At 51.2% G+C, this 23,877-nt stretch overlaps 1 protein-coding gene and 1 pseudogene across 1 annotated transcript in view; both read right to left on the bottom strand.

Moving 5' to 3' along the window:
- LOC105567507 (metabotropic glutamate receptor) overlaps positions 1-11,933 on the bottom strand; it is a 15,146-nt gene extending 3,213 nt beyond the window's left edge. The window contains exons 1-7 of the mRNA XM_012022425.1: positions 11,375-11,933; positions 9,257-9,602; positions 8,397-8,895; positions 7,049-7,164; positions 3,962-4,233; positions 2,909-3,293; positions 969-1,440 (exon numbers count right to left, since the gene is read on the bottom strand). Of these exons, the coding sequence (XP_011877815.1) occupies positions 969-1,440; positions 2,909-3,293; positions 3,962-4,233; positions 7,049-7,164; positions 8,397-8,895; positions 9,257-9,602; positions 11,375-11,922 (2,638 nt within the window). The 5' untranslated portion in view covers positions 11,923-11,933. The remainder of the gene's footprint in view (positions 1-968; positions 1,441-2,908; positions 3,294-3,961; positions 4,234-7,048; positions 7,165-8,396; positions 8,896-9,256; positions 9,603-11,374) is intronic.
- Positions 11,934-12,843: 910 nt separating this feature from the next.
- The window catches only part of LOC105567540, an 18,269-nt pseudogene continuing 7,235 nt past the window's right edge, over positions 12,844-23,877 (bottom strand).

The following is a 23,877-nucleotide window of genomic DNA, read 5'->3' as shown; positions in this document are numbered from 1 at the left end:
CCCCACCCCCTCGCTCTCACTCTTGAAGCGCGCGCGATAACGATTTTCACGCGGGAAATCAACGTAATCGATCCATCGATCGATCGCGCCGCTTTGAAAAGAGCGCGCGAAGGGTGAAGCGAGGCGCGCGCTCTCTCTCTGTCTCTCGGAGCGCGGGCGCGCTTATAAATAAAAGCGTTTAATAAACTAAAAGCCTTCCGGATATCTCCGTGCGGATTGGCCCAGATTTTCCGGCCCGGCCGGGACGTTACAACGGCCGCGTTACTGTCGAATATCAGGCCGTCGCGTCTCTCCCGCGTATCGATTACTTTCTTTTCGCGCGGCAGAGCCCGCCGAGCAGCGGCGGCGCGGAGGCGATTCGTCGACGGCCCGCCTGTCGCGGATCGGATGTCATATCGGATTTTTCGATACAACGGCGAATTCAGCGCCGGATTTGCGCGACGAGTCCCTTTTAAAGCCGTGCCGGAAAGGGGGAGGAGCGCGCGCTCCTTTTTTTTTTATTCGCGTTTACATTGCTATTTATTCCGCGCCGCCCTCGCGTCAGTCAACCTCGTAGGCAAAAATCACTCGGGAGCGGAGGTCTCGTCGTCTGAATTAGCGTTACCGCCATCCTTTGTGCACCTTCCTTTGTAATCTTATCTTTATAATTATATCTTTTTAACTTCCTCGCGACCTGGACACCTTTTCAACAGGCACCAATTCCGCCAGTTCTTTCAAAATATTAATTTACTTCATTAGCTGCATAATTATCGAACATATTCGCGCGTTGTCAGAGCGTTCGTCGAATAAGACGAGAAAATTAATAAAGACGAGCGATTACGTTAATTGTCGCGGCGGTTCACCTGTCGCCGGACAAGAGAAAAGCTTTCGAGACGTAGTTCTGCTCGCTTCGGTCGAGGAAAGAATTGTACGAGGTCGACGTGTCAGCGCGGGATCGTAATCGGCAACGAGTGCGGTGTCAGCCTCACATTTTGTCATGGACGACGCGCCGGCGCTGCTGCCCTGCTTCTTGAACGTGCTGCCCAGGCAGACCTTGCCTCGTATATTCTTGTCCGGCTGGAAGACGATGATGTAGACCTTGGGCGAGTAGAGGCAGACCAGGGTGACGGACGCGCTCAGGCTGATCGCCACGCAGAGGGTCGTGATCTGCGTCTCGTGGGAGTTGCCGGTGCCGAAGTAGATCGGCACGAAGGCGAGCCAGATGATGCACGTGGTGTACATGGTGAAGCCGATGAACTTGCTCTCGTTGAAGTTCTCCGGGATCTTGCGCGTCTTCACCGCGTACACGGTCGAGATGAGGATCAGCAGGGCGTTGTACAGCTGGGAGAAGAGGAAGCTCATGTCCTGGATGTTGCACTTGAGGATCACCTGGCGGCGATCCGGGTACGAGTACCTGGTCCCCGGCGGCTCGATGATCATCCAGACCAGCGTGAGCACCACCTCGGCAATTGAAAAGAGACTGTCTCTCTCGAAACGTCCCGACGACACGCGGCAACGGGACAAAGTGTCTGTTTCGAACCAAGTCTTAGAATACCTCGGATATTTTAGAAAAGGGGCGAACTTGGAAAATGATTACGGCCCTCGTCTTCTTTTATTCAATAGAGAAAAGTCTTCTATCATGAGACAGGTTTCGAATATGAGATAGCAGGTGCTCAACACCCAAATTCAATCACAAACCTTTTTCGCAACGATTGCACGATCTAACGGTGAATTTTCCACTTAAATAGGTTTCGCTCCAAGGGGAATAAATTCATGGTGGAATCAACAGACGATGCCCATTAATCTAACATAAACCCCGCGATCTCATATTAGGAGCCTGTCTAATGATAGGGGATTAGTAATAGAGGGAACTCTATTACTAGAGAATCAGATAGATTATATGTGGCGAGTGCGGCGCAGAGAACTGTGCGTTGCTTCGTAAACAAATGAACGAAAAGTTCCGAGTTCAAATCCACGGACACCGCTGGTGTTTTTTCGGAATCTCCCGAAGGGAAGTGGCAACCACCGGAGAATCTTCTGCATCGACATAGAAAATGTGGTGTCTATTCCTAAAGAGAGTTTTTTCACTCTAGACGATATGGATGTAACACTACTAGGATGTTGAAGGATTGGATGAATCTGAACACCAGAATGTGCAAAACCAACCAACAATTGATCTTCCTACTACAATGCAGAAGATACGATGTGTTGCGAAATCATTTACCGAATTTTAGCTTCTTCTTCTACAAAGTTGTGCCTGACGACCCAAACTCGTGATCGCAGCGTCGCACGTTATATTTTTTATTTTTAATTTATTAAACAAGTGTCAGTTAAGGTCGACTAAACTGATCTATTGATAGTAAATATATGGTAAACTGAGCGTCCCATTGAATAAGCTGAAGCTTGTGAAGAGCGAGAGAGAAGATTTAAGAAGACTTTCTTTCTCTGTCTCACACCATCGTAAAAGAAAGGAATCGTGTCTGCGCGGTACAACACAGGCGTGATTCTCCCTTGTCACCATGGTGAGACAGAGAAAGAAAGTCTTCTTAAACCTTCTCTGTCTCTCTCTTCATAAGCTTCAGCTTATTCAATGGGACGTTCAGTCTATATTTACCATGTCTATGATCTTGCCACACATGCCCCCTTCAGGGATGTAGCCATTCCAGGCAGGTTTCCTTCGGCAAGGGTTAGCAGCCTACCGAATATGAAGTAAAACCAAGTGCTCAAAATACCAGAACAAACTGGATAAAACAGGCTTTAAGCCTAATACACGAAGAAGAAGGAGAAGAAGAAGAAGAAGATAGATTATATGAAACGTATCCTCGATAACGAGGAGGATGACGATGATGACAGTCGCGCCGAGGTTCCAAAACAGGAACACCTGGTTCGAAGTAGAAGCTTTGCTCTCCCAGAATCGGGACGCGCTTACCTGGAAGGCGATCAGCGCAGCCGCTATGCAGACCTGCGACGTGGGGCTGATGTACCGCGGCCTCACGGCGGACCTCGAGGCCGAGTCGAAGATCCTGGCGATCCGGTTGGTCTTGGTGAGCAGGGCGCCGTACACTGCGCTGAAGCTCACGCCGACGCCGAAGCGCTGGAGGACGCAGGTCGCCGTGGTCGGCGCGGCGAGGAGCACGAAGGTATTGAGGTAGCACACCAGCACGCCCGCCAGCAGGATCACGGTGAGCTCTCGCCCGGAGGCGCGGACCACCGGGGTGTCGCGGTGTTGGAAGAGCAAGCACGCCACCGCCAGGGTCGCCACGATTCCCAGGCAGGATATTACCGCGGGCGCGATGGCGAAGGCGCTGCTCCACCTGCATGGGAGAACGGAGTACGCGCGGACCGCGTTCAATCAGTGCAATTGCCCTGGCAGCCGGCGCCCGTTAAGCGAAAAATAAATAATAACGATACCGCGATAAATAATTCCCTTTCGGTCCGCCATCGATCGACGTTCAACCCTGGGGGATGCGATTTTACTTCAAACGACATGAACGATAATTGGTGTACAAAAAAAAAACCGATCTGTTATCGGCCAATGGTGGGGAAAAGCGATTTTCAGCTTTGTTGAAATAAACGACACCGCGAACGCACGATATAATTAATAAATATAATTTTCCCTTTAAAGTGTTTCCACCGGGCCGAGATGACATCCAAGTCCGAGACTCGTGAGAATTTCTCAGAACGCTATTTCACGGGGAGGGGGAAAAAAAAGCGAATCTACTTATTGATCTGTACGACTCTTAAAATTCGCGAAGAATGAAATGAAATTCCTCCCCGGATAATCTTCGAGGCGAGCGCGAGCCGCATTTCCGCGTTGAATCGCGGCGCCGCTAAATTCGCCCCGCGACGCAGTTTCGCCTTTATCCCGAATTCTATGCGCGATCTATTAATCCCGCGGGATTAACGCCCCCCTCGGCGCCTCTCGCGACAGCGGGAGACCCCGGGGAGAGACGAGCGCGCGCGCGCGCGCCCGCGCGCGTACCTGATATGATTGACCGGTAGCTGATAGCACCCCCGTTTGTCGGGGTGCGGCCAGAGGCCCGGGCCGCAGTCCATGCAGGTGTGCTCGTCGTAAACAAACTCGTACGCCTCGCATTGGTCACACACCCAGCAACAAGTGTCACCCTGTTGCTTCTTTATCATACCTGGCTCGCAGGGCAACGAGCACGCGGAGATCGGTATGTCCTTCGTCCCGCGCGCCCACACCATCTCCTCCGTGCGGATGTCCAGGGAGTTGTACCACTTGCCCACCACCTGTCGACCAGAGATTCGGCACGTGGTTGACCCGCCAGCTGGACCCCAGCGCGCGCAAGCGTTTCGCGCTTCCGCGATTTGGAAGCCGGTCAAATTTCCCGTCTGCCGCCAGTTAATCGCGCGCGCGAGCGAGGAAGATAAATAGATGGGTGGATAGTTAGATGGACGGAGAGGGAGAGAGAGAGAGAGAGAGGAGAGATTGAGGATTCCTAAAATTCCTTCCGCATTTCATTCGTATTTTTCGAGGGAGACTTCGGAGCTCTTTCTCCGTTTCATCCACGTTCGCGTAACGTCCGTTTGAATAACATTTCGACATGGCTCCCTTGTTGCTTAATTAGCAAATTAACAATGTAAAACCGCGAATAACTTTTCGAATGGAACGTAACGGGAAAAGCGTGAATAGCTTAATGACCAAACCTTTATTATCGCCGTTCGTTCCAATAAATTGACTCCGTTCGCTTAATTTCGAGTTACATTTTCAACGTCAATTTTATTGTCCGTTAACTTGCAATTTTCCCGTTTCACTGTAAACACCGTTATATTTAGCTCGGGGGTTTCATTCTACCTCGGCTATCCCGGAAGCAAAAGCGGTTTTCCCGTAATGCTCGCCGGATCTCGAAAGTACAGCCGTCGGGCAACTTTAATTACTCGTTAAAAAGACAGAGCCACTTCTTCGCGCATTCGCCACGACCGATTCCGCGTCGCGGCGCGCCGCGCCGCATCGATCGCGTCGACTTTACACGGCGTATTAACGTGCGCGACGTGGTAGAAACTGGCAATCAAAAAATACCGTGTCGGGTAAATAAATAGCGGCAGTTTCCCCGATTTAACAATCGCGATTACGCTGGAAACACCGGCGCGACGTGTTGCGGCTGTCAACAATTTAATTTCGACTACCGTGTGACTCTGCACCCACAGAAAAATTTTCCGGATCCAATGCTATCACACTTTAATGTATCATCAAATAGGACCGATATAGCGCCAATCATATTTATTATAGAGAAAGGAATATTTTACTCCTCTAAAATCTAGAATAAGATGATAGTGCGTATCGTCTTTTGTCGAATATCGCGGTGCCAACTTCGTGCGTTCAAGATGGGGGGAAAATTTATTCTAAACGCAGGAATATGTAAAGTTACTTTTGTCTCAATATAGTAGGTCAATCTTTTTTAATTCGATAGAGCAGAGTAAGAATTATTGATTTCATTTTGATATTGTCTTATTTTTATACCAAATGAGGTTGTGAGAAATATAAATGCGTCGAGAATATTTTTTGTCTCGGTAACAGAAATCCTTTCTGCACCCACGGAAAAAATTTCCGGGTTCAATACTATTACACTTCAAAGTATCATAAAATAGGATCGATATAGCGCCAATCATATTTATGTATTATAGAGAAAGGAATATTTTACTCTTCTAAAATCTGGAATAAAATGATAGTACGTATCGTCTTTTGTCGAACATCGTGATGCCAACTTCGTGCGTTGTAAGATGGAGGGAAAATTTATTCTAAACGCAACAATAAACTTACATTTATATAAGTTACTCTTGTCTCAATATAGTCAGTCAAACTTTTTTAATTCGACAGAGGAGAATAAGAATTATTGATTTTATCGTGATATTGTCTTATTTTTATACCAAATGAGGTTGCGAGAAATATAAATGCGTCAAGAATATTTTTTGTCTCGGTAACAGAAATCCTTTTTGAGGGTGTGAAAAATCATCGGGGCATTTTTGGCACTGGCCTCGCAATTTCCAGCGTAAAGCTCTCGAAACAAAGTATGCGAACTGTGCTTTGTCGTTTTGTCCGAATGAGGCTCGTTAAAACAAGCTGTCTTCGGGGATTCAAACGACTGTTCGAGGCTCGAACGTTGTTCAGATTAATAGGAAGAAGGCGAGGGACGTTAGACGAGCCGAACGAAAACATTTTGCGAATGTAACGTGATTTGTTCAATGTAATAAACCAGAAAAAGTAATAAGCGGAACGTTTCGACTACGCGGAGTCTTCGCCGGCCGATAAATGAATATATGTACATAAATAAACATTAATTAAGTAGAGATACGTTAGTCAATAGATTGAAAGGTAATTCGTAGAGAGTACATAATAAACGCAGATAGCCGTAAGAGCCGAAGAGAACGATAAGAGGCCACATTGTTCGGATTATTCGACCGTCGGAAAATCTGGTACGCGTATTAACATTTCAAGTGCCTTGTCACCCATATCTGGGTTACGCGTAAGTTCCCGCAACGACTTCGTCATCCGTTTGCGAGTGTCTTATCTGCCCGGTTACGAGTATTTGGACGAAATATTTCAGACAGTAAAAGAAACAATATGAAGCCTTGAAAAAAAAGCAATAAAAATACGTTCAAATAATTAGATTAATCAGGTTCAACGCCAAAATCAGCTTGGCACTCGAGGTGCTAACGAACGACGAGACTCGAAGTTCGCGAAAGGTGTCGGTGCTCCATTTTTCATATCGACCTTACAGTTTCCACGGCGAAATTCCATTAAAAAATAAAACCCGACGCTTTGTTTCGCCATTTCGTCCGAATTCAAATCAGTTGTAGAACTTTATCTCCGGGGGATTTTCATCGGAAAATCTCGAGCGCTACGCCCGTCCGCGTATTAGCGGAGTGATGATGAAAACTAAAGTTTGCGAAAGCGAGGGGGGTGGCGAGGGAGGGTGGGGGCGGCTTCCTGGGGAGTTCCAATTGAATTTATCGCTCTCGGCGGGCGGAGAGTTGGTTCAATTATGCATCGGCGGTGATATAATGGCGCGTTACAATGATTAAGGCGCAACGGAATGAGCCTTACCTTATAGTGATAGCCGTTCGCGCCATTGTTGTTCGTTCCCTTGCGGAAATTGAGGATCTCGTATCGCGCCAGGCCGTCTCCGTGCTCGTCGAATTTCACCTCGCTGCCGGCGGTGTCTGCAAAATAACTCGGGATGACTACGGACTTCCGTTCGCGGCCCGCGAGTCCCGAGGCGAGACGTTCGCGGCCGCGAATCAACGGCTCGGTCTCGATGGCGACAGTTCTCTCTCTCTCTCTCTCTCTCTCTCTCTCTCTCTCTCTCTCTCTCTCTCTCTCTCTCTTTCTCTCTCGGGTAATAACATTGTGCAGCGAAAGTTTAATGATATCCCGAAACAAAGACTGAAAAAGACGAAAGGAGAAGCAACACGGAAGGCCAAGTTCGTGCTTGCGCATGCAAAAACAAGTTGTCGTTGGACAATGACCGAGCGAAATTAGTTGCTAAGAGTCAAATGATATTTATTCCAACAAATCGTACGAAAGAACAAAATTTTTCCAGGACGTCTCGGACCTCACCAGCCGGATATGTATACAATAAATTAAACGCAACAGTTAATTACGATTCCATGAAATTATGATAGAAAAGAGCAAGAGTTAAAAATCAACACGAGTCAGAGCAAAACGATAAGAAGCCGCAACGCGGTTGAGATTCTTTGCATCAAGAGTCAAACAATAATTATTCCAACAAATCGTACAAAGGAACAAAATTGTTCCAGAACGTCTCGGACGTTATCAGCCGGATGTGCATAATATAAAAAATTAAACGGGACAGTTAATTACGATTCCATGAAATTATGATAGAAGAGAGTAAGAGTTAAAAATCAACACGAGTCAGAGCGAATACGATAAGAAGCCACAACGCGGTTGAGAATCTTTGCAGAAGAGGAAAACGCCGCGCGGATGGAACATGTAATGTCCCGGATAGCAAGCGGACGCTATTTGTCGGCATTTCGACGTCGAAGTGTCGCCAAAAGTGTCATTCTAATGTCAAAATGGCCCTTGCCGGGGGTAAGGGGAGAGCCGCGCGAATAGCCCTCAAATATTTCGACTCGACAGCGCTCTATTTGGAGAGATCCTCATTCTTGACGAGGCCGACAGGATTTAATTTTCCCAAATCGATCGCCTCGCCGATTATCCAACGCCATTTCATCGAGCATTCCTTCAGCGCTCCCTCTCCGCCCGGCAGTTCTTCAGCGCCCTTAGAACGAGCGGGCGTAAGACGAACGGCGGGGGAGTGGGAGCGGGGTGAGATAAGAACGGCGACAAAAGGGGCGAACAAACAGCGCGTCGCGCCGTCACGATTGTTCCCGTTTTGTGCGGGAGGACGCGCCGCCCGTCATCGGGGACTCACCTACAAAGGACACGTTCAGCAGATAATTCTTATAGAACGCGCCGCGGTCGTAGTTGGCCATCGACGAGCACATGCCCTCGCTGTGGCCGCAGAGGTCGTGGCGCAGCTTGTGGAGCGCGAGGCCGAACGCGTACACCGCGTCCACGACGAATTGCACCTTGGACTCCTGCTCGTAGCCGCTCGCCGCGTTCAGCCTGAGCCCGGGGGAGCAGATGGGGAGGCTCTGATTGCCGGCGCCGCTGGTCCTCCATCCGGCCTGCGGGCTCCCGAGGCGCTCGTAGGTCGCCGCGTTCCGCCTCAGGGTGCAGCTGAACACCTCCTCCCAGTACTCGCCGAACCACGGATTCCGCCGGTTGTTCTCGGGGGTGAGCGAGCCCATGTAGCTGTCGAAGCCGGGGATGTTCTCCGATTGCAGCTCGACGGTGATGGCGCCTTCGGCCTCCTCCTCGAGACCCTCGACCAGCTTGCCCTGCCGGCCCCAGCCGTCGCTGGCCAGCCACTGCGCGACATTCGATATCGTTATTTGAGGGGAATCCTAGAGCGCGGAAATTGGAGCGCGGTTTGTTTCAGCGCAACGCCGGCGAACAATGGGTCGCGAAGACGCGAGAGACGAGTGGGTTTTCGCGCAAGTCTCTCAGTTCAAGGGGGAGAAAAACCGCGCGGCGCGAGACACGGGTAACTTCGACACGGAGGACAAACTCGCTGGCAATACGGAGACCCTGCACGAGAAACGGCGAGAGAAAACAATAGACAGCTGTTGATCGACAACAAGAAGAAGAGATGCAGGGCTGATTCCATGTTACCAGCCCGAGTCCTGCGGTGAACAACCCTGCAGGTCGCTCCCCGTCGGCCCCACCGACCTGAAACGGCTGGCTGAGATTCGAGCGTCTCGCGGCCTCGAGGATGCCGCGGGCGTCCTCCGCCCGGGTGAACAGGACGATCGCGCGGGCGTTCGGCTTCTTGCTCAGACGCTGAATGATGTCGTCGTACACCTTGGGGTCGGCGGCGCTGGGCACCTTCAGCGCGGCCGCGATGCAGACGTTACGCTCGGTGGCCTCGCGCGTGAACACCTCGATCCCGTACTCGCCGTAGCTGCCCTCGGAGTACACGGTGGAGACGTAGGACCAGTTGGCGCTCTTCACCACGTCGACCAGCGCGATCGACTGGAAGGTGTCCGGCGGTACCGTTCTCGCGAAGTAGTCGAACCTGAGGACCGAACGAGCGGGACGCTGGCAATGCACTCGACTCGAGATCGACAAGATGTTTCGTCGTTTCACTTACACAGAAGAAAAGACTACTCTTCTCTGGAAAATATGTTTAGTTTCAACGTGACAATCTTGAAACGAGATTGTTCTGCGTCAGAGGAAGAGAAACTTACTTGGACGAAGCGATTTTATATAATTTAATCAAGAAAAATATACGCTTATTATTTGAGAGCCACTTTCTCGAATGGAAAGGAAACAATGTTGGATAGAAAATAACATAGTTTCAAATCGAAGATTGTAATGATTAAGATTTTGTTGACGAAATAATTATATGTATTCTTGAAGTGACAATTATAGTACTTATAGCGAATTCGGTTAGTTGCACTAGTGCGCACTGAGTGCACACTAAGCCTTGTTTCCAGTCAATTCTTACATTTAAACATCATCTTAAATACCTCTTGCAATATTTTGTTATCCAGAAAAATCATTTTTTGACTAAATACTCTTTGAACATGTATTTAAGACAAAGTTAAATATAAGAACTGACTACAAGCAAGCCTTAGTGTACACTCAGTGCGCATTAGTGCAAGCAATCGAATTCGCTAATTAATAATTTCGTCACTACATGCCGTATCTGTCTAACATTCGGCTTTTCCGATTCTCTGAACACTTAGCTTTAATGCTTCGAGATTAAAACAGCAGATGCAATATCGTTGGAATGCAAGATTGAAATGCTTCTAAGAAGATTATAGATTGTGGCGTATGTGCGAAACAATGAACGCGTTAATTTGAGTATATAAGAGTTGATCCGACACTTTTTTTCTGCGCTGTTTTGTATTGTACTTATACAGCATAAAAGTATATTTCACCTTTACGTCACATACGCATTACATGTGTAGGGCATTTTTCTGTACCGCAAAAAATGTCGAGGATATCGTGGAAAAGCGCAACAGTTGTAGTATCGCTAATTGAATAGGGATCTACTATTATCAATGCTGACTTATTAACAATTCACTTTCGAGATTCATTTGGGGGAACCGATGATTAATGTAACGGGAATCGATAACTTTTAATTAACGCGCAACCTTGAGGTGCATTTAAATGATCGTTTCCGGCGCATAACGTATCCGTCAAAGTCACCCGTAACGAGTGTTTGAACAGTAATCGGAAATCTTGTGATGACAATTATACGCGAGGTCGACAAACGATGTTAAACTAACAAGTATCCGACGGGAACGTTGGATGCTCACGTTAATTACGACCGAGGCCTGGTCGGGCGAATCGAAAATTGTTCGAGTCGATAATTGGTCACACTTAAGTTACGAAAAGGGAGATTATGGATTTTCCACGAAAAAGTCAGGGTTCATGCGGAAACTATGAATTCTCAAGTATAATAGATTCCAATACACGGAGCTTGTAAAGCGGAGCTTTGCGAAATACGACTCGAATAACTCGATAACGAGCCATTGGGGTATGAATTTCTAATTAATCGTGCCCTCAATTGAAGTTTGAAGATCATCTACGATTAGTGAATTAGTGCAAAGCTCGTTTTTCCACTCGCCACTTTTGTCAATATTAAATCCCCTCTTGAACAAGACCACTTTTTCGGCCAAAGAAGAGTCCCTTTAAGTTTACTTCCAAAGAGCGAAAGCCCCTTTCGTGACTCTTTAAGTCTTACCTCTCGAACGGTAATTCGCCATTCTAATTCGACGCGAGGAGAACTCTCTGCAATGTAACGTTTAAAAGAGCGCCAACTTGGGGCGACGAGTCTACCTGGTCTTGTCGCTGAGCGCCTTGGCCGTGGACGCCGGCGATATCTGGGGGATGTGAAAGAGCCGCAGCAGATTCGCCACCTGCAACGACACCGAGCTGTAGGAGCCGCCTACGACCCCGAAGATGGGCCCCGCGCTCGCGGTCCTCTTCACCCTGGGCGTCGACTTGTCCGCGCACTCCAGCACGCTGATGTCAATGTTGGAGAGGGACGCCCTGACGAAGTGCAAGCTCTGATTGAGGGCGTACGTGTCGCGGCCGCACGTGTCGAGGATGTGCACCCCCAGCGTGATGCCCGGCAGCAGCGTGTCCTGCCGATTGATCCCGTCGACGGCGAACAGCATCGCCTCGAGGCGCTGCACCCCCCTGTGATAGATGCTGGGCCCGCACGCGGTCCCGCCGCCCTTCTCGTGCACCGGGAACAGTCCGCCCAGCACGACGTCGCCGGGTATCAGCACCGCCTCGCTGTGCATCCTCGACTCCACCGTCGACAGGGTCGTTAAACGCTGCAGCGACAAGGTCAGGAGCAGCAACGGCCAAGGCTGGTGCATCTTAACTGCCTTGATTGCGCGCCGTCTCTCTCACGCCGCACTCCAACGGTCCTCGGGGGAGGGAATCCTAGGATCCTCGGTCCGTCTCGCCCGTTACATCTATCGGGATCAAGTTCCTACCTCGTGCCGAGCGCCCGTCTCGAAGCGAAGAGTTTCCCATCCCTCGCCCGTCCCCACTCGCGCGGATTCTCTCTACATTTTCACGATCGACCGGACGCTCTCCTCTCTCGTCAACGAGTGGATGAATTATCGAGTCCGCAGTTCCCTAACATCGAGTCGGGGTATTAGTCGCCCGATCACGACCGATGTCCCTTGAGATTACGGTGCGAGATCGAGGGGGCACTCACACCGCCCGCCCTTGATCCCGGTCAACGCGGAGGAAGACGCTTCCTCGATTCGAGCGGGGAAAAAACACCGGATTCCCCGCCGGCGATCCCGGTAGCCGCGCACCACTGACCGCGAGCCTCTCGGTCGTCCCCCGATCGCTCGACCGATCGGACGCGCCTTTCCGCGTCGAGCATCCCTCCGGAGGGGGTGCGGACGATAAAGAGCCGATAAATCCCGGGAGCCCGTCCCTCACGATCGGCCCTCGAGTCGCCTCGGGCGTTCCTCGGATTCCTCACGTTGTCTATTATCTCTGCCCGAGTTTCCCCGCAGCGCGAGTTTCTTTCCCCTCCGCTCCTTCAGTCCTTCGCTCCCCGAGCGTACAGCCAATCGGCTCGAGAAAGCGGGCGAGCGGAACTCGCCCGTGGAAGGCGGCCTCGAAACGTCCGATGCGATTATCGCGAATCCTCGGATTCGCCCGTCGTCCCGATAAACGGCTCGGTTCCGGAATCGAGATGAACGAGGCGGGAAACTCAGGTGCCGGAAGGATCGCTCGGCGTCGTTTCCAGCCTCGGCGCCGTCCTCGCGGCCGTCGAGAGCCTCCTCCCCGAGCTAGGGTCGAATTTCCGGCTCCTCTTCCTCCGCCGTCTTTATGGAGTAATCCTGCTCTTTCTCCCCCGAACACGGGACTGTCCCGCCTCCTCGAGTCTCCTCTGCCTTCCAGGATATTACTTTTGTCCTCGCCGTCCCACCGTCTTTTTCTCCACCGGGCGCAGCTTCCGACTCGTTACACGGATTTAATTTCACCGAGTCTAACGAGCGTGAGACGACGGCGATCCGGCTCTTTAAATCCGAGACGGCACCGGCGTATCGGTGGCGCGGTCTTGTTTTGAATTTCAAAGCGACGACGACCCAGTTCGAGGACGACGACGACGACGACGACGGCAACGACAGCGCGCTCGTCCTTCCCCATCCGCGTCCTCGGATTCAGGATAAGGGCGCTCCCGAGTCGTGCATTCCGCGATCCTGCAAAATTCCACCGACGACCGGCCGGAAGTGAGATTCACCCCGATTCACCCCTCCCGCTCGGATAGGTCGAGTCGCAGGCCTATCAACGGGCGGCCGCGTCCAGATCACGAGTACACGGTCGCGCGGTCCGTCCAAACTTTCCCGGAAACGGACGAGGAAGAGAGAAAGAGAGAGAGAGAGAGGGGTTCTCTCCTTCCAGCAGGAGGCTGCCGAGCGAGCGAACTGCGCCATCGGCTCCTCGGCCTATATCGCGCGTCCGCTTTTCGGACTAATAATTTCGCCGACGACTTCCGGCCCGTGATTGCCCTCGGGGAAGCTGCTAATGCGCCGCCACACGTCCTACATACGTCGGGCGCATCGGCATGTCTCCCGACCGGGGGTGGAGGGCGCGAGGGGCGGCGAAGATGGGGCGGTTGGGGCGGGGGCGGAAGGGGGGCAGCGTGGGCGAGGGTCGGGCAAGGGCAAGGGCGCGGATATATGCACATATATAAATACGGGGCGCGTCGCTAAAATATGCGTGCACACACGTATATATACATTCCTATTTCTCGAGATTGCCCCCGTAATCCCGTCGGTCTCGAGCAGGCACGGTCGTTTCCTCCGCTCCTCCGCGCCCCTCGCCGCCTCTCCGCGCCGCGAGGGCGGTGATAGCGTGCGCGAGCGCGCGCAAGGGCGCGATTGTGTAAACACGCGTAATATCGCGGAATCGCATCGGGATCGCCCCGGTAATCCCGTAACCGTTCGACCCGTCGATGAAACGGCGGGATCGAGGGCGGGGGGTGAGAAAGGGCGAGAGCACAGGAGAGCTCGTTCCTCCCGCGCGCGTGTGGGGAGGAGAAACGAGGGGCTGCAACCGCGTGGAAATAGCTCGCAAACACACAGGGACGTGATCATGTAAACACAGGTAATATCGCGAATCGCTTCCGAGATCGCCCGGATAATCCCGGTGATTCGCGTTCGACGTGTCGGCGAGGCGCGTGGCGCGAGCGGGAGGACGAGGGGCGGAGGGAAACGGCGAGTTTTCCCCTTCGCCGCGCGCTCTCTCTCTCTCTCTCTCTTTTTCAGGGAATAACTGCGTGGGGAAATAACGAGCGGCGGAGGGCGAGAGGGATGTTGGGAGGGCGACGGGATCGAGCGCCCAGATTGCTTCCGGCCGGTTCGCTTCCACGCATCGCCGCTAATCGACGGGCGTCTTTTAATAATTTCGGCATCGCCGGCGGAGATCGCGATCGCGGCAGGCGAGAGGAGAGGCCGCGCGGCGCGCTCGGCTCATTTAGCTAATTAAAAGGCGGAGTCTAGTGCGAGTCGCGCGCGACGCCCGGAGTGGGCGGCGACACGTGTCTTTTCCTTTGTTCGCCCGAGCTCCTCTCTCGATATTATTTTTATGTTACGAATGCAAGAGCGGCCGCGGGGCAAATGCGCTTCTGTCAGGCGCATAAATAATTGCACGCGAAATTCCTTAGGACTGGCCGCGTCCCCTCTGAACCGTTTTTTTGTAAGCTTCCGCGATGAAGTTGCGTAATTAACGGGAGGACTTAATTGACGCGAAATAATTCGCTCTCCAAGGTGCTTTCCGGCGTCGCTGTTCTTTTCTACGCGGAGGAGCAGAGATAACAGAGACCAGTGCGAGACGAATCGAATCGAAGTGTGGAGAAAGTGAGGCGCACGAAGGATCGTGCCATGTATAATAGAGACGTTTCGATCCTCTTTCGCCCTTAAAAGAGTAACGAATCAATTTCTCGGCCGAAACCGTCGACTCGTATTGGCCGCTGCTGTTTCTCATTTTGATGCCCCGACGGGCTTCTCTCGCCGACGATCGGAGTCTCGAAAAATAAATACGAGTTCGTCCACATTGACTCGACGTCAAAACTCACTCGGCACACGTGAAAGGTGTAGCTTGGACTGTCTAAACCCCTCGTTAAAAGTATTTCCGATTTCAACGCGTCCGGTAAAACGCAAACGGAAGAAATTAACGAAATGAAATTGACAAGAAATAAACTCTACCTTAGATTCCCTCTTGCGACTCGACAAAAGTTTTTCTCGCGAAGCGTGTACTCCCCCGCGACTTTTATATTCGATTTAAAGTACATAATAAAAAGGGAGCCGAGCCGGGAAAACAGGCGTGGAAGCTTAACAAATACGCAACATTATTTCCTAGCTGAAACGTTAAAAGAAGAGAAAGAAAAAACGATTCACGCCCCCGACGGCTAACTAAATAACTTGCTCTCGTAACTTAACGAAGTTTTTCATCGCTCGGCTGTTCGTACCGATAATCGCCACGCCTCGGTGAAATTCTCCGTCGCGATAACAGCATCGATCCGCTCCGGCGGATCCAGCTGGGAATTTAGAGCGATAGATCTCGCGCCTGTCGTCGCCCCGTGCGTCGGTCTCAGCGGGATAGACCAATTCCAGCGAAGCGAATCGACTCTCGAGTGGCTCTCCGGGTCCTCCCGGTCCCTCTCACCCGTCCACGATCGTCACCGATCGATCTGGCCTGCCGAGCGATCGTTTCGCGAGCGCCGCCGGCCCGAGATCGCGTATCACAGCCGCGCACCTTCGCCGCCGGTCCGCGTCGTCCGGCTAATTAGCCGCGATCGATCCTCTCCGCGAGGCGAGGAACGCAAGCGGAGCGAAACTCCTCGCCGCCTACGCGCACACACACGGGCCCGCCGTGTCCCGATCCTCTCGACTTTCCCTCTCGTTCGTTTCGTCTTTCACTCTCTCCGCGCGAGGCGGGGTGGCCCTACGGAGCGTGATCCCGCCTCGCGACTCGCGTCCGCCGCGTCTGGGGAGAATCCGCCGGAGATCCTCGCTTTTATCTCTTATCGCGAGCAGCGACAGCGCGCGTGGGAGGTCGGGCGCCCCGTGACCAGCGGAGAGTTCCGTCGCGGTCCTCGCGATCCCGCGAGATCCTTCCGATCTCGATCGGATCGGCGAGGGACCGACGCGAGGGACCCCGCTTCTCCGGCTTCGCGCTCTCCTCTCGCGACGATTTCGCGGAACGTCTATCTCTCTCTCTCTCTCGAAAGAGAGACAGCCTCGTGAATCGTTCGTTCGACACTCCGCGAGTCTCGGTACGCGAAACCGAAGCTCGTCGCGACTCCCGTCGGGATTTCGCGAGTTCCGAGCCGCGAGGATTCAGCTGATGGATTCTCAGATTCGGGAATGAGAGGAAAAGAGAGAAGGACGAGAGAGAAAGAGAGAGAGAGAGAGAGAGAGGGGGGGATATAGTTTGAAGCGGCTCGATGTAGCTCGGGGACACGTCTTGCTTTTAATCCCGTTAATTCCCTGCGCAACACGGCGATCGGTCGGGCGAACCGAGCGAGACGATCGCCCGAGTTCCGAGAGGGTCCAGAGAGAGAGAGAGAGAGAGAGAGAGAAGATAGAGAGAGAGAGAGAGTGTGAAGAGGGGAGAGAGAAAGAGGGAGAGAGAGAGTACCTTTAATCCCCCCTCGCTCTCGCGCGTGGACGATCGTCCGCTCGCGTCCCCGCGAGAGATGTCGTAACTCGCTCGCGACCGCGAGCTCGAAGGGCGGGGGTGACGTCGCGATTGCAGCCGCCACAGCACGACTGGCCGAACGGGCCACCACCGAGCGAGCGGGCCACCACCGAACCACCCCCTTCCCGAGCGAAACCACCCTCTCCCCCCCCCGTCTCTCAACCTCCCTCAACCCCCATTTCGCTCTCGGTTCCGCTCGGTTCCGTCCGGCGTCCTCTCTCTCTCGCTCCCTCTGTCGAGCGCGCGTTCGCCACTCTCTCCGCCACGCAGTGCCGTGTTAAGTGTCCGCGACTCTCTCCTCTCCCGCGAATCTCCGGGTCCGAGAGCGAAACCGGGACCGGAGCGGCGGGTCGGGTACGAGGCAGCGGGAGGGAAAACTGTGCGGTCGCGGGTCCTCGAGTGAAATTTTCCGGGATAAAAAAAAAGAGGGAGAGCGCGCGGGTCGCCTTTTGGCGGCCTCTCGAGGGGCAACCATTTTCCACTCTCCGGTCGGCGGCCGAGAGCCGAGTCAAGAGCGTTTCTCCCCGTGGACGACGTCATTAAGATTTTTCTCCCCCGCGCGGCGGCCTCTCTTTCTCTCTTGCGCTCTTGCTTTCAAGTGTCCGACACGTCGCCCGCGGGGTCGAGAATTTCTCGTGTCTGCCGATGACACTCTCCCGGTGGCAGGAAAAAAAATTGAATTTTGACACGGCGACGTGGAGCGTCCATCGGCCGCAATGCAGTTTTGACTATTTCCGCGGTAACCGAAATATAATATCGCGGGGGACAATGTATAATTTGAGAAAGGCGGGGTATATCGATGCCGCGCGTCGCGGAAAGAGATGGATATCCGTAGGAAAGAAAAATACTCTCGTCGCTCGTCGAGAGAATCGAGCGTTTACAAATCAAATCCATCACTTGCCTTTCTTGTTACCGGAGAAAATAGAGGCGATGTAAGGCGCCCCAGCTGCGCAGGGCGCTGCGGCTGCAGAAATAAATGTACAATTTTATTTGTCATGTTGGTATTTTAAATTTTATACGCTCTTTCTGCCGCAGCGATAGATATAAATTATTCAATACCCTCTGTGCGGAAAGCGGTTCTTTTTATTGCGGGATTCTTTCCTGGAATCCCTTTCGCCCCGGGAACGTCGACGTGTCTGCAGTTTTTGTACAATTCCGAGAATCCATGCAATAACGAATAATAATTATAATTATGCGGCGGCTGAAATTAAGAATCTGGTTAAGCGCCTCGGGAGAGAGAGAGAGACAGACAGACAGACAGAGAGAAAGAGAGAGAGAGAGAGAGAGATTACTTGTTAAACGTTTTAAGGTACATTCTGTCTAGCGCAAAAATTAAAAACAATGTGAAATTAAGCAACGAGCGAGAAAAAAATAAAAAAGCGAGAGAGAGAGAGAGAGAGAGAGAGAGAGAGAGAGAGAGAGAGAGATACCTTGTTAAACGTTTTATGATACATTCTGTCTATCGCAAAACTTAAAATACAATGTGAAAATGAAGCAACGAGTGAGACAAAAAGGTTGAGAAGCAAGATATATATATATATATATATATATATATATATATATTACTTGTTAAACGTTTTGAGACACATTGTGTCTAGCGCAAAAATTAAAAAACAATGTGAAAATTAAGCAACGCGCGAGAAAGTAAAAAGATAGAGAAGCGAGAATGAGAGAAAGAGAGAGAGGGTGATTACTTGTTAAACGTCTTAAGATACAGTCTGTCTAACGCAAAAATTTAAAAACAATGTAAAAATTGAGCAACGAGTGGGAAATAAAAAAGATAGGAAATCGAGAGAGAGGGGGGAGGACAGACGATGGAAAAAGCATAATATTATAAAAGCACGTATTCCCCAATTAATTACAAGAGCGGCCTTCAACGGCGTTTTAATTTCAAGCCTTAATCACGCGAGTACACAATATTAAATATGTAAGTACATCGTCACGTGACGGGGAAGGGAGGGAAAAACCTTTTTAGCAGACCTTCTAGAAGAGCAGGTAGATGAAATCTCAAGTGGCTCGAACTTTAATAGGATCTAAATGTAATCTTCGTAGCTCGGTTACAATGTACCGACGTTGAGAAAAATCGTAATATCACGGCGGGTAACGGGGCGAGGGAAATCGCCACCCTATACCGAAGGAATCCTTTCTTTTTCCAGTGCATAATGTAACATATAACGTATAACGTAATTAAGATCGAACCGGATGGACGATCCGTCGCGGCTCCCCGGGGGAGAGACGCGTGGAGTTTCGACAGTTTTCTTCGGGGGGAGAGAGAGAAAGAGAGAGAGAGAGGGGGGGAGGAGGGGACGTCGATCCCTCGGGGCGCGTGGAGGATAGGATCCATCTCGGCGCGTTTCCCGCTGCCGACGTCGGCGGATCATCGCGGGCGTATCCAGACGGGAAACGTCATGCCGCCGCACGTCGTGCACGACGTGCGGCAAACAGGGATAAGTCATTTTATTGATCCGGCTTAATATCGCGCGGCTTCGCGCGCGGTGGCGGCAGTGGCGGCGGCCACCTGCCGCGCGCGCCCGCCGCCGGAGTCTCTTCTTTCTCTCGCTCGGGGGGGGAGGGTGTGGGGAACGTCACGTGTCACGATGTATACGCGGCGTATCCGCGGTATCGCGCCGCGAATACGCGGCGCGACGTAACGCAGATAACGAAAATGTCAATAGCAATGGGACGCGATCGACGCGCGATACGCGCTTCCCTCGCACGCGACTTCTCTCTTTTCCTCCACCCCCATCTCTGTCTGTCTGTCTCGCTCTCTCTCTCTCTCTCTCTTGTCTTTCTCTCTCGTTGCTTAATTTTCACATTGTTCTTCAATTTTTACGCTAAACGGAAGGTATCTTAAAACATTTAACAAGTAATCTCTCTCTCTCTTTTGTCTTTCTCTCTCGTTGCTTAGTTGTCACATTGTTCTTCAATTTTTACGCTAAACGGAAGGTATCTTAAAACAATTAACAAATAATATATATATATATATATCTCCCTCTCTCTCTCTCTCTCTCTCTCTCCCTCTCTCTCTCTCTCTCTCGCTTCTCTATATTTTTTCTTTCTCTCTCGTTGCTGAATTTTCACATTGTTCTTCAATATTTGCGCTATACAGAATGTATCTAAAACATTTAATGAGTAATCTCTCTCTCTCTCTCTCTCTCTCTCTCTCTCTCTCTCTCTCTCTCTCTCTCTCGTTGCTTAATTTTCTCCATTGTTATTTAATTTATACGCCAGACGGAACGTATCTTAAAACATTTAATAAGTAATATTCTTTTCTCCCTTTCTCTGTCACTGTCTCTATATTTCTCTTTTGCTTTTCACATTCTCCTTCGAGGTAGAACACTTCTGACCAAATATTTGGTTGCAGGAGCCGCGTGCGCGGTTCCGGGGCTCCATTCATCCCGCTCGTCTCGCGTTATCGAGTGGAAAGCTCGATTAGAATCGCGCGTCGTAAAACGCACGGGGTGGTTCGTCGCAGCCTACGCTCTCGAGATTCGTCGGCGAATTCGCGGGCGATGATTTCGAGTCGATTTTCCATCCCCGGCGGTAAGGAGAAATTTTTCCAGTACCACCGATATACCCCCCACCCCCACCCCACCCCCCCGTGACCAAACAGTCGATTAAAGCTCCACCCGAATCTCGACTCCTTTGATCGATTTTTCGTGCGAGCGCGGACTCGGTTCTCCATCGTCTATCGCGAGCTTCCGACTCGTAACCAAAGCCTTGTTAGAACACCGCGAGTAATTTCGCCCTTTCCCGCGAGAGAAAGATAAAAGGAGAGAGAGAAAGAGAAAAAGAGAGAAAGAGAGAGAGAGAGAGAGAGAGAGAGAGAGAGAGAGAGAGAGAGAGAGAGAGAGAGAGAGAGAGAGGAAGGGAGGGGATCTTATAATACACGGCAAGAGCGCGTTTAGTTCATTCTCTGGTTCAGTTTGCAATTAGCATCCGTAATGTAATTCGCAACCCACCGCTGCGAAGCGGTATCCAGCGTTAGCCTCTTAAAATTGCGTTTTCCAGCGTTATCTCGACTCGGCCGGAACCTCCCGGCCACGTTTAATTACGTTAATTTCAGAATTTCCCGTGTCTGCCGGCTCTCCGCCGGAGATCGGACGTGTTGACCTCTTTCGCTGGTATTAAGCGTATCCGCGACGCGCCATTGCGTGCAGACCCTCCCCGTCGCTCCGCATCGGGATTGGGGGGGGGGAGGGGGGAGGGAAAGGGCTCGCGGAAGATTGACGGGGGGAAATGGAGCGGCCTGGCGAACGCGCGACAATGGACGCGAGGAGAGAGCGGCACAAAAAGCCCTCCGGCATGGAAGGCTTGTCCCTCTCTCTCACTCGGGGGCACGAGAAGCTATTTCAGTTAACGCGGATGTGCGAGGAAAGCGCGGTGCGGCTGTTACAAAGCGCGCCGTCGGGCGGGCGAGCGCGAATCTCACGTCTCATCCCCCGTCCGGTTGGGATACGTATACCTCCCCATTTTCCTAGCTGAGAGCCTTCCTCCCTCCTCCTCCTCCTCCTCCGCCCCGCAGTCCTTCACGCCCCGTTGAAGCCCGGCGTGAGGCATCTGTATAATTTAGCCCTCTTCCTGTTCTTGGATTCCCTCTTCTGTAGCCATCCTTAAGGGCCAGTTTCACAAACTTCGGTTAACTGTTAACCGGAGTTCAGTCGACTCCCCTATCTCTTCCCATCTTTTTATTTGAGAAGAGACAGAAAATCGATTGACCTTCGGTTAGCAGTTAACTGACGTTTGTGAAACTGGCCCTACGATAAACGCCCCGATGACTGGACTAAGGCCCGGTCTCATCAAACGTCGCTTAACTTTAATCTTAGCTTAATTCACGCTTGTCCCTTTCTAAAGTAACAGTTGAAAAGAGACGCAGGACGAATTAAGCTAAGCTTAAAGTTAAACAACGTTGGTGAAACCGGGCCTAAATAAGAAAGCACGGTCAGCTTTACGTTTTTATTAATACGCAATTACTAACAAAATTAGCGTTTACGTAACGCTTTTGTTTGCCAGCGATGGAAAAGTAATGGGGGAAAAAACTACCGATAAATGTCAATTATAATTTTAACCAAATGTTAAATAATGCGCCGGTTATTGAATTGAAAAGCCAATCGCGTTCTAATTACCGAGTAATGTACAGACTCAACGAACGTACGTTCATTAAATAATATGTCAAATTGGCGTGTGTCTTGTAACACGGGGGCTTTTTATAGAAATTTTGAAACATTAAGTACAAATACATTATTAATGTTTCAATTACCGGGACGTATTTAATAACGGGAACATTCACCTTGGCGCCGTATCCTTTACAGAAATATAATACTGGGAACCCGAGAAAGGACTGAAATAATTACTATAATATAAAACCACCGTACATACACGTCGGTGACTCCTGACGATTCAGTTACTGGGCGTCAATCCTGTATCCCGACACTATAGTGAAAATGCTGCAAGTGAATAAAAAGAGACGGAGCCGCTCGCTTTTACCATTTTCACTATATTGTAAGACACAGAATTAACCCCCTGAGCTTCCAGCAGCTATTTCTGATCGTCAAACGACACTAAAGTCCACGGCGTTCCCGTGAAGAGGGAGAATATTAAAGAAAAAAAGCCAACTTCCTGATTCCCGGTATAATATTACAGTTCTGCAAGAGATATTCGAAACATTTTCCAATTCTCTCGACTCTCCAGTCTGTAATCAACCCCTTACAAAACCCAGTCAGATGCATATACACGAGAGTGCGGCAGGTAAGTTAAGCAGATGTCATGTATTAGGTATAAAGGGAGAATTATCCAGGATTTTAGAGGCGGGTTTTGCGCGCGTGTGAAAGAGGAATGAAAGGACGAGCGTGCGAGTATTCGAATTGTAAGCCAAGGCCCGGCTGCAAGTCCGAGCGAATAAATTACTCCCTATCGCACGTGGAAGAGGCGGGACCGAGTCCCGGGATCCCGCGAAACGATCCCCGCAAATTTTGGCGACGCGTGCACACGGATCTTTCGCGCGCGTCTCGATCGCGACGCGCGGCTCTCTGCCGGAACCGGAATTGGGTCGGACGCGCGCGCGGGGGGGATGATATCGACGAACGCGCGCCATAATTAGGATAAACGCCGCGGCGAGGAGTATATATCGAGGCGGTGCGCGACCGGCGTGGAAGGGAATCGAGGGTTCCCTTCCCGCGCCCGGCCCGGCGCGGCGCGGTGACGCTCGTCGGATTATTTTGACTTCGGGCGATCGTATTTTCGTATCTCCCTTTCGGGGGCTGTCGCGCGCGCGTCCGAAAGGAGGTGCTCCGATATTCCGAGACGACTCGAGCCGGGCAGAAGATTTTAGCAACGATCGAGCTTTCAATCGACCGTGACTGGCGACGCGTTTTTAACACGGAAAATTTATTATTGCGAAAAATATTACCTCAGCCAGGGTTTGGACCTGGACCCTCCCTACACTCGAGGCGGGCGTCTCCACCAATTCGACCACCGAGGCATACGATAATATTTGTCGCAAAAGCAGTACAGATGTCTACGCGTTATATATATTTGCGACTTGTGAGAAGATTTTAGATCGCGTCTTTGCAACGGAGGCCGATCTCCCGGACTCGGCGAACTCGCGGGGAACTCACTCCCTATCTCGCCCCCTCGTTCGTCGGGGTTCCTCTTCCCCCTCCCCCCTCCCCCCGTCGCCGAAAAGATCACGCGATATTTATAAAACTGTCGCGCGCGAGATCGATACAAGGTTCCCTCGTTCGGCGAGATTTCGCCGCCGGATTGTCCCGGGGCGATTTAATTCTCCGGACCGGGCGCGGCTTCGAAGCAGAAGACGTTACTCATCCTGAAGACTTTTGTATCGGCGAAATCCTCGCAACACCTCCAGCGTAAATCCAAGTGTCGCGTGACACATCCCGTAATCAACTTTGCGAATCTCAAATACGACGCCGTTGGCTGTTTACATCGAAGGTTGCTTCTATTGATAAGAATATACGATAACAATTGGATTGGGCCACAATCACGGCGAGATAAGGGGGAATTGTTGGAGTTTCGTCGAAGTATGCCGTTAGATGATTTTTGCTAGAAATATAATAACACTTTACTAAAGGTCCACGATGCTA

This window comes from Vollenhovia emeryi, unplaced genomic scaffold (assembly GCF_000949405.1).
Source record: "Vollenhovia emeryi isolate VEMERY1.0 unplaced genomic scaffold, V.emery_V1.0 DF939137.1, whole genome shotgun sequence".
NCBI classification, from domain to species: domain Eukaryota; kingdom Metazoa; phylum Arthropoda; class Insecta; order Hymenoptera; family Formicidae; genus Vollenhovia; species Vollenhovia emeryi.
This window is presented reverse-complemented; position numbering and strand designations above follow the sequence as displayed.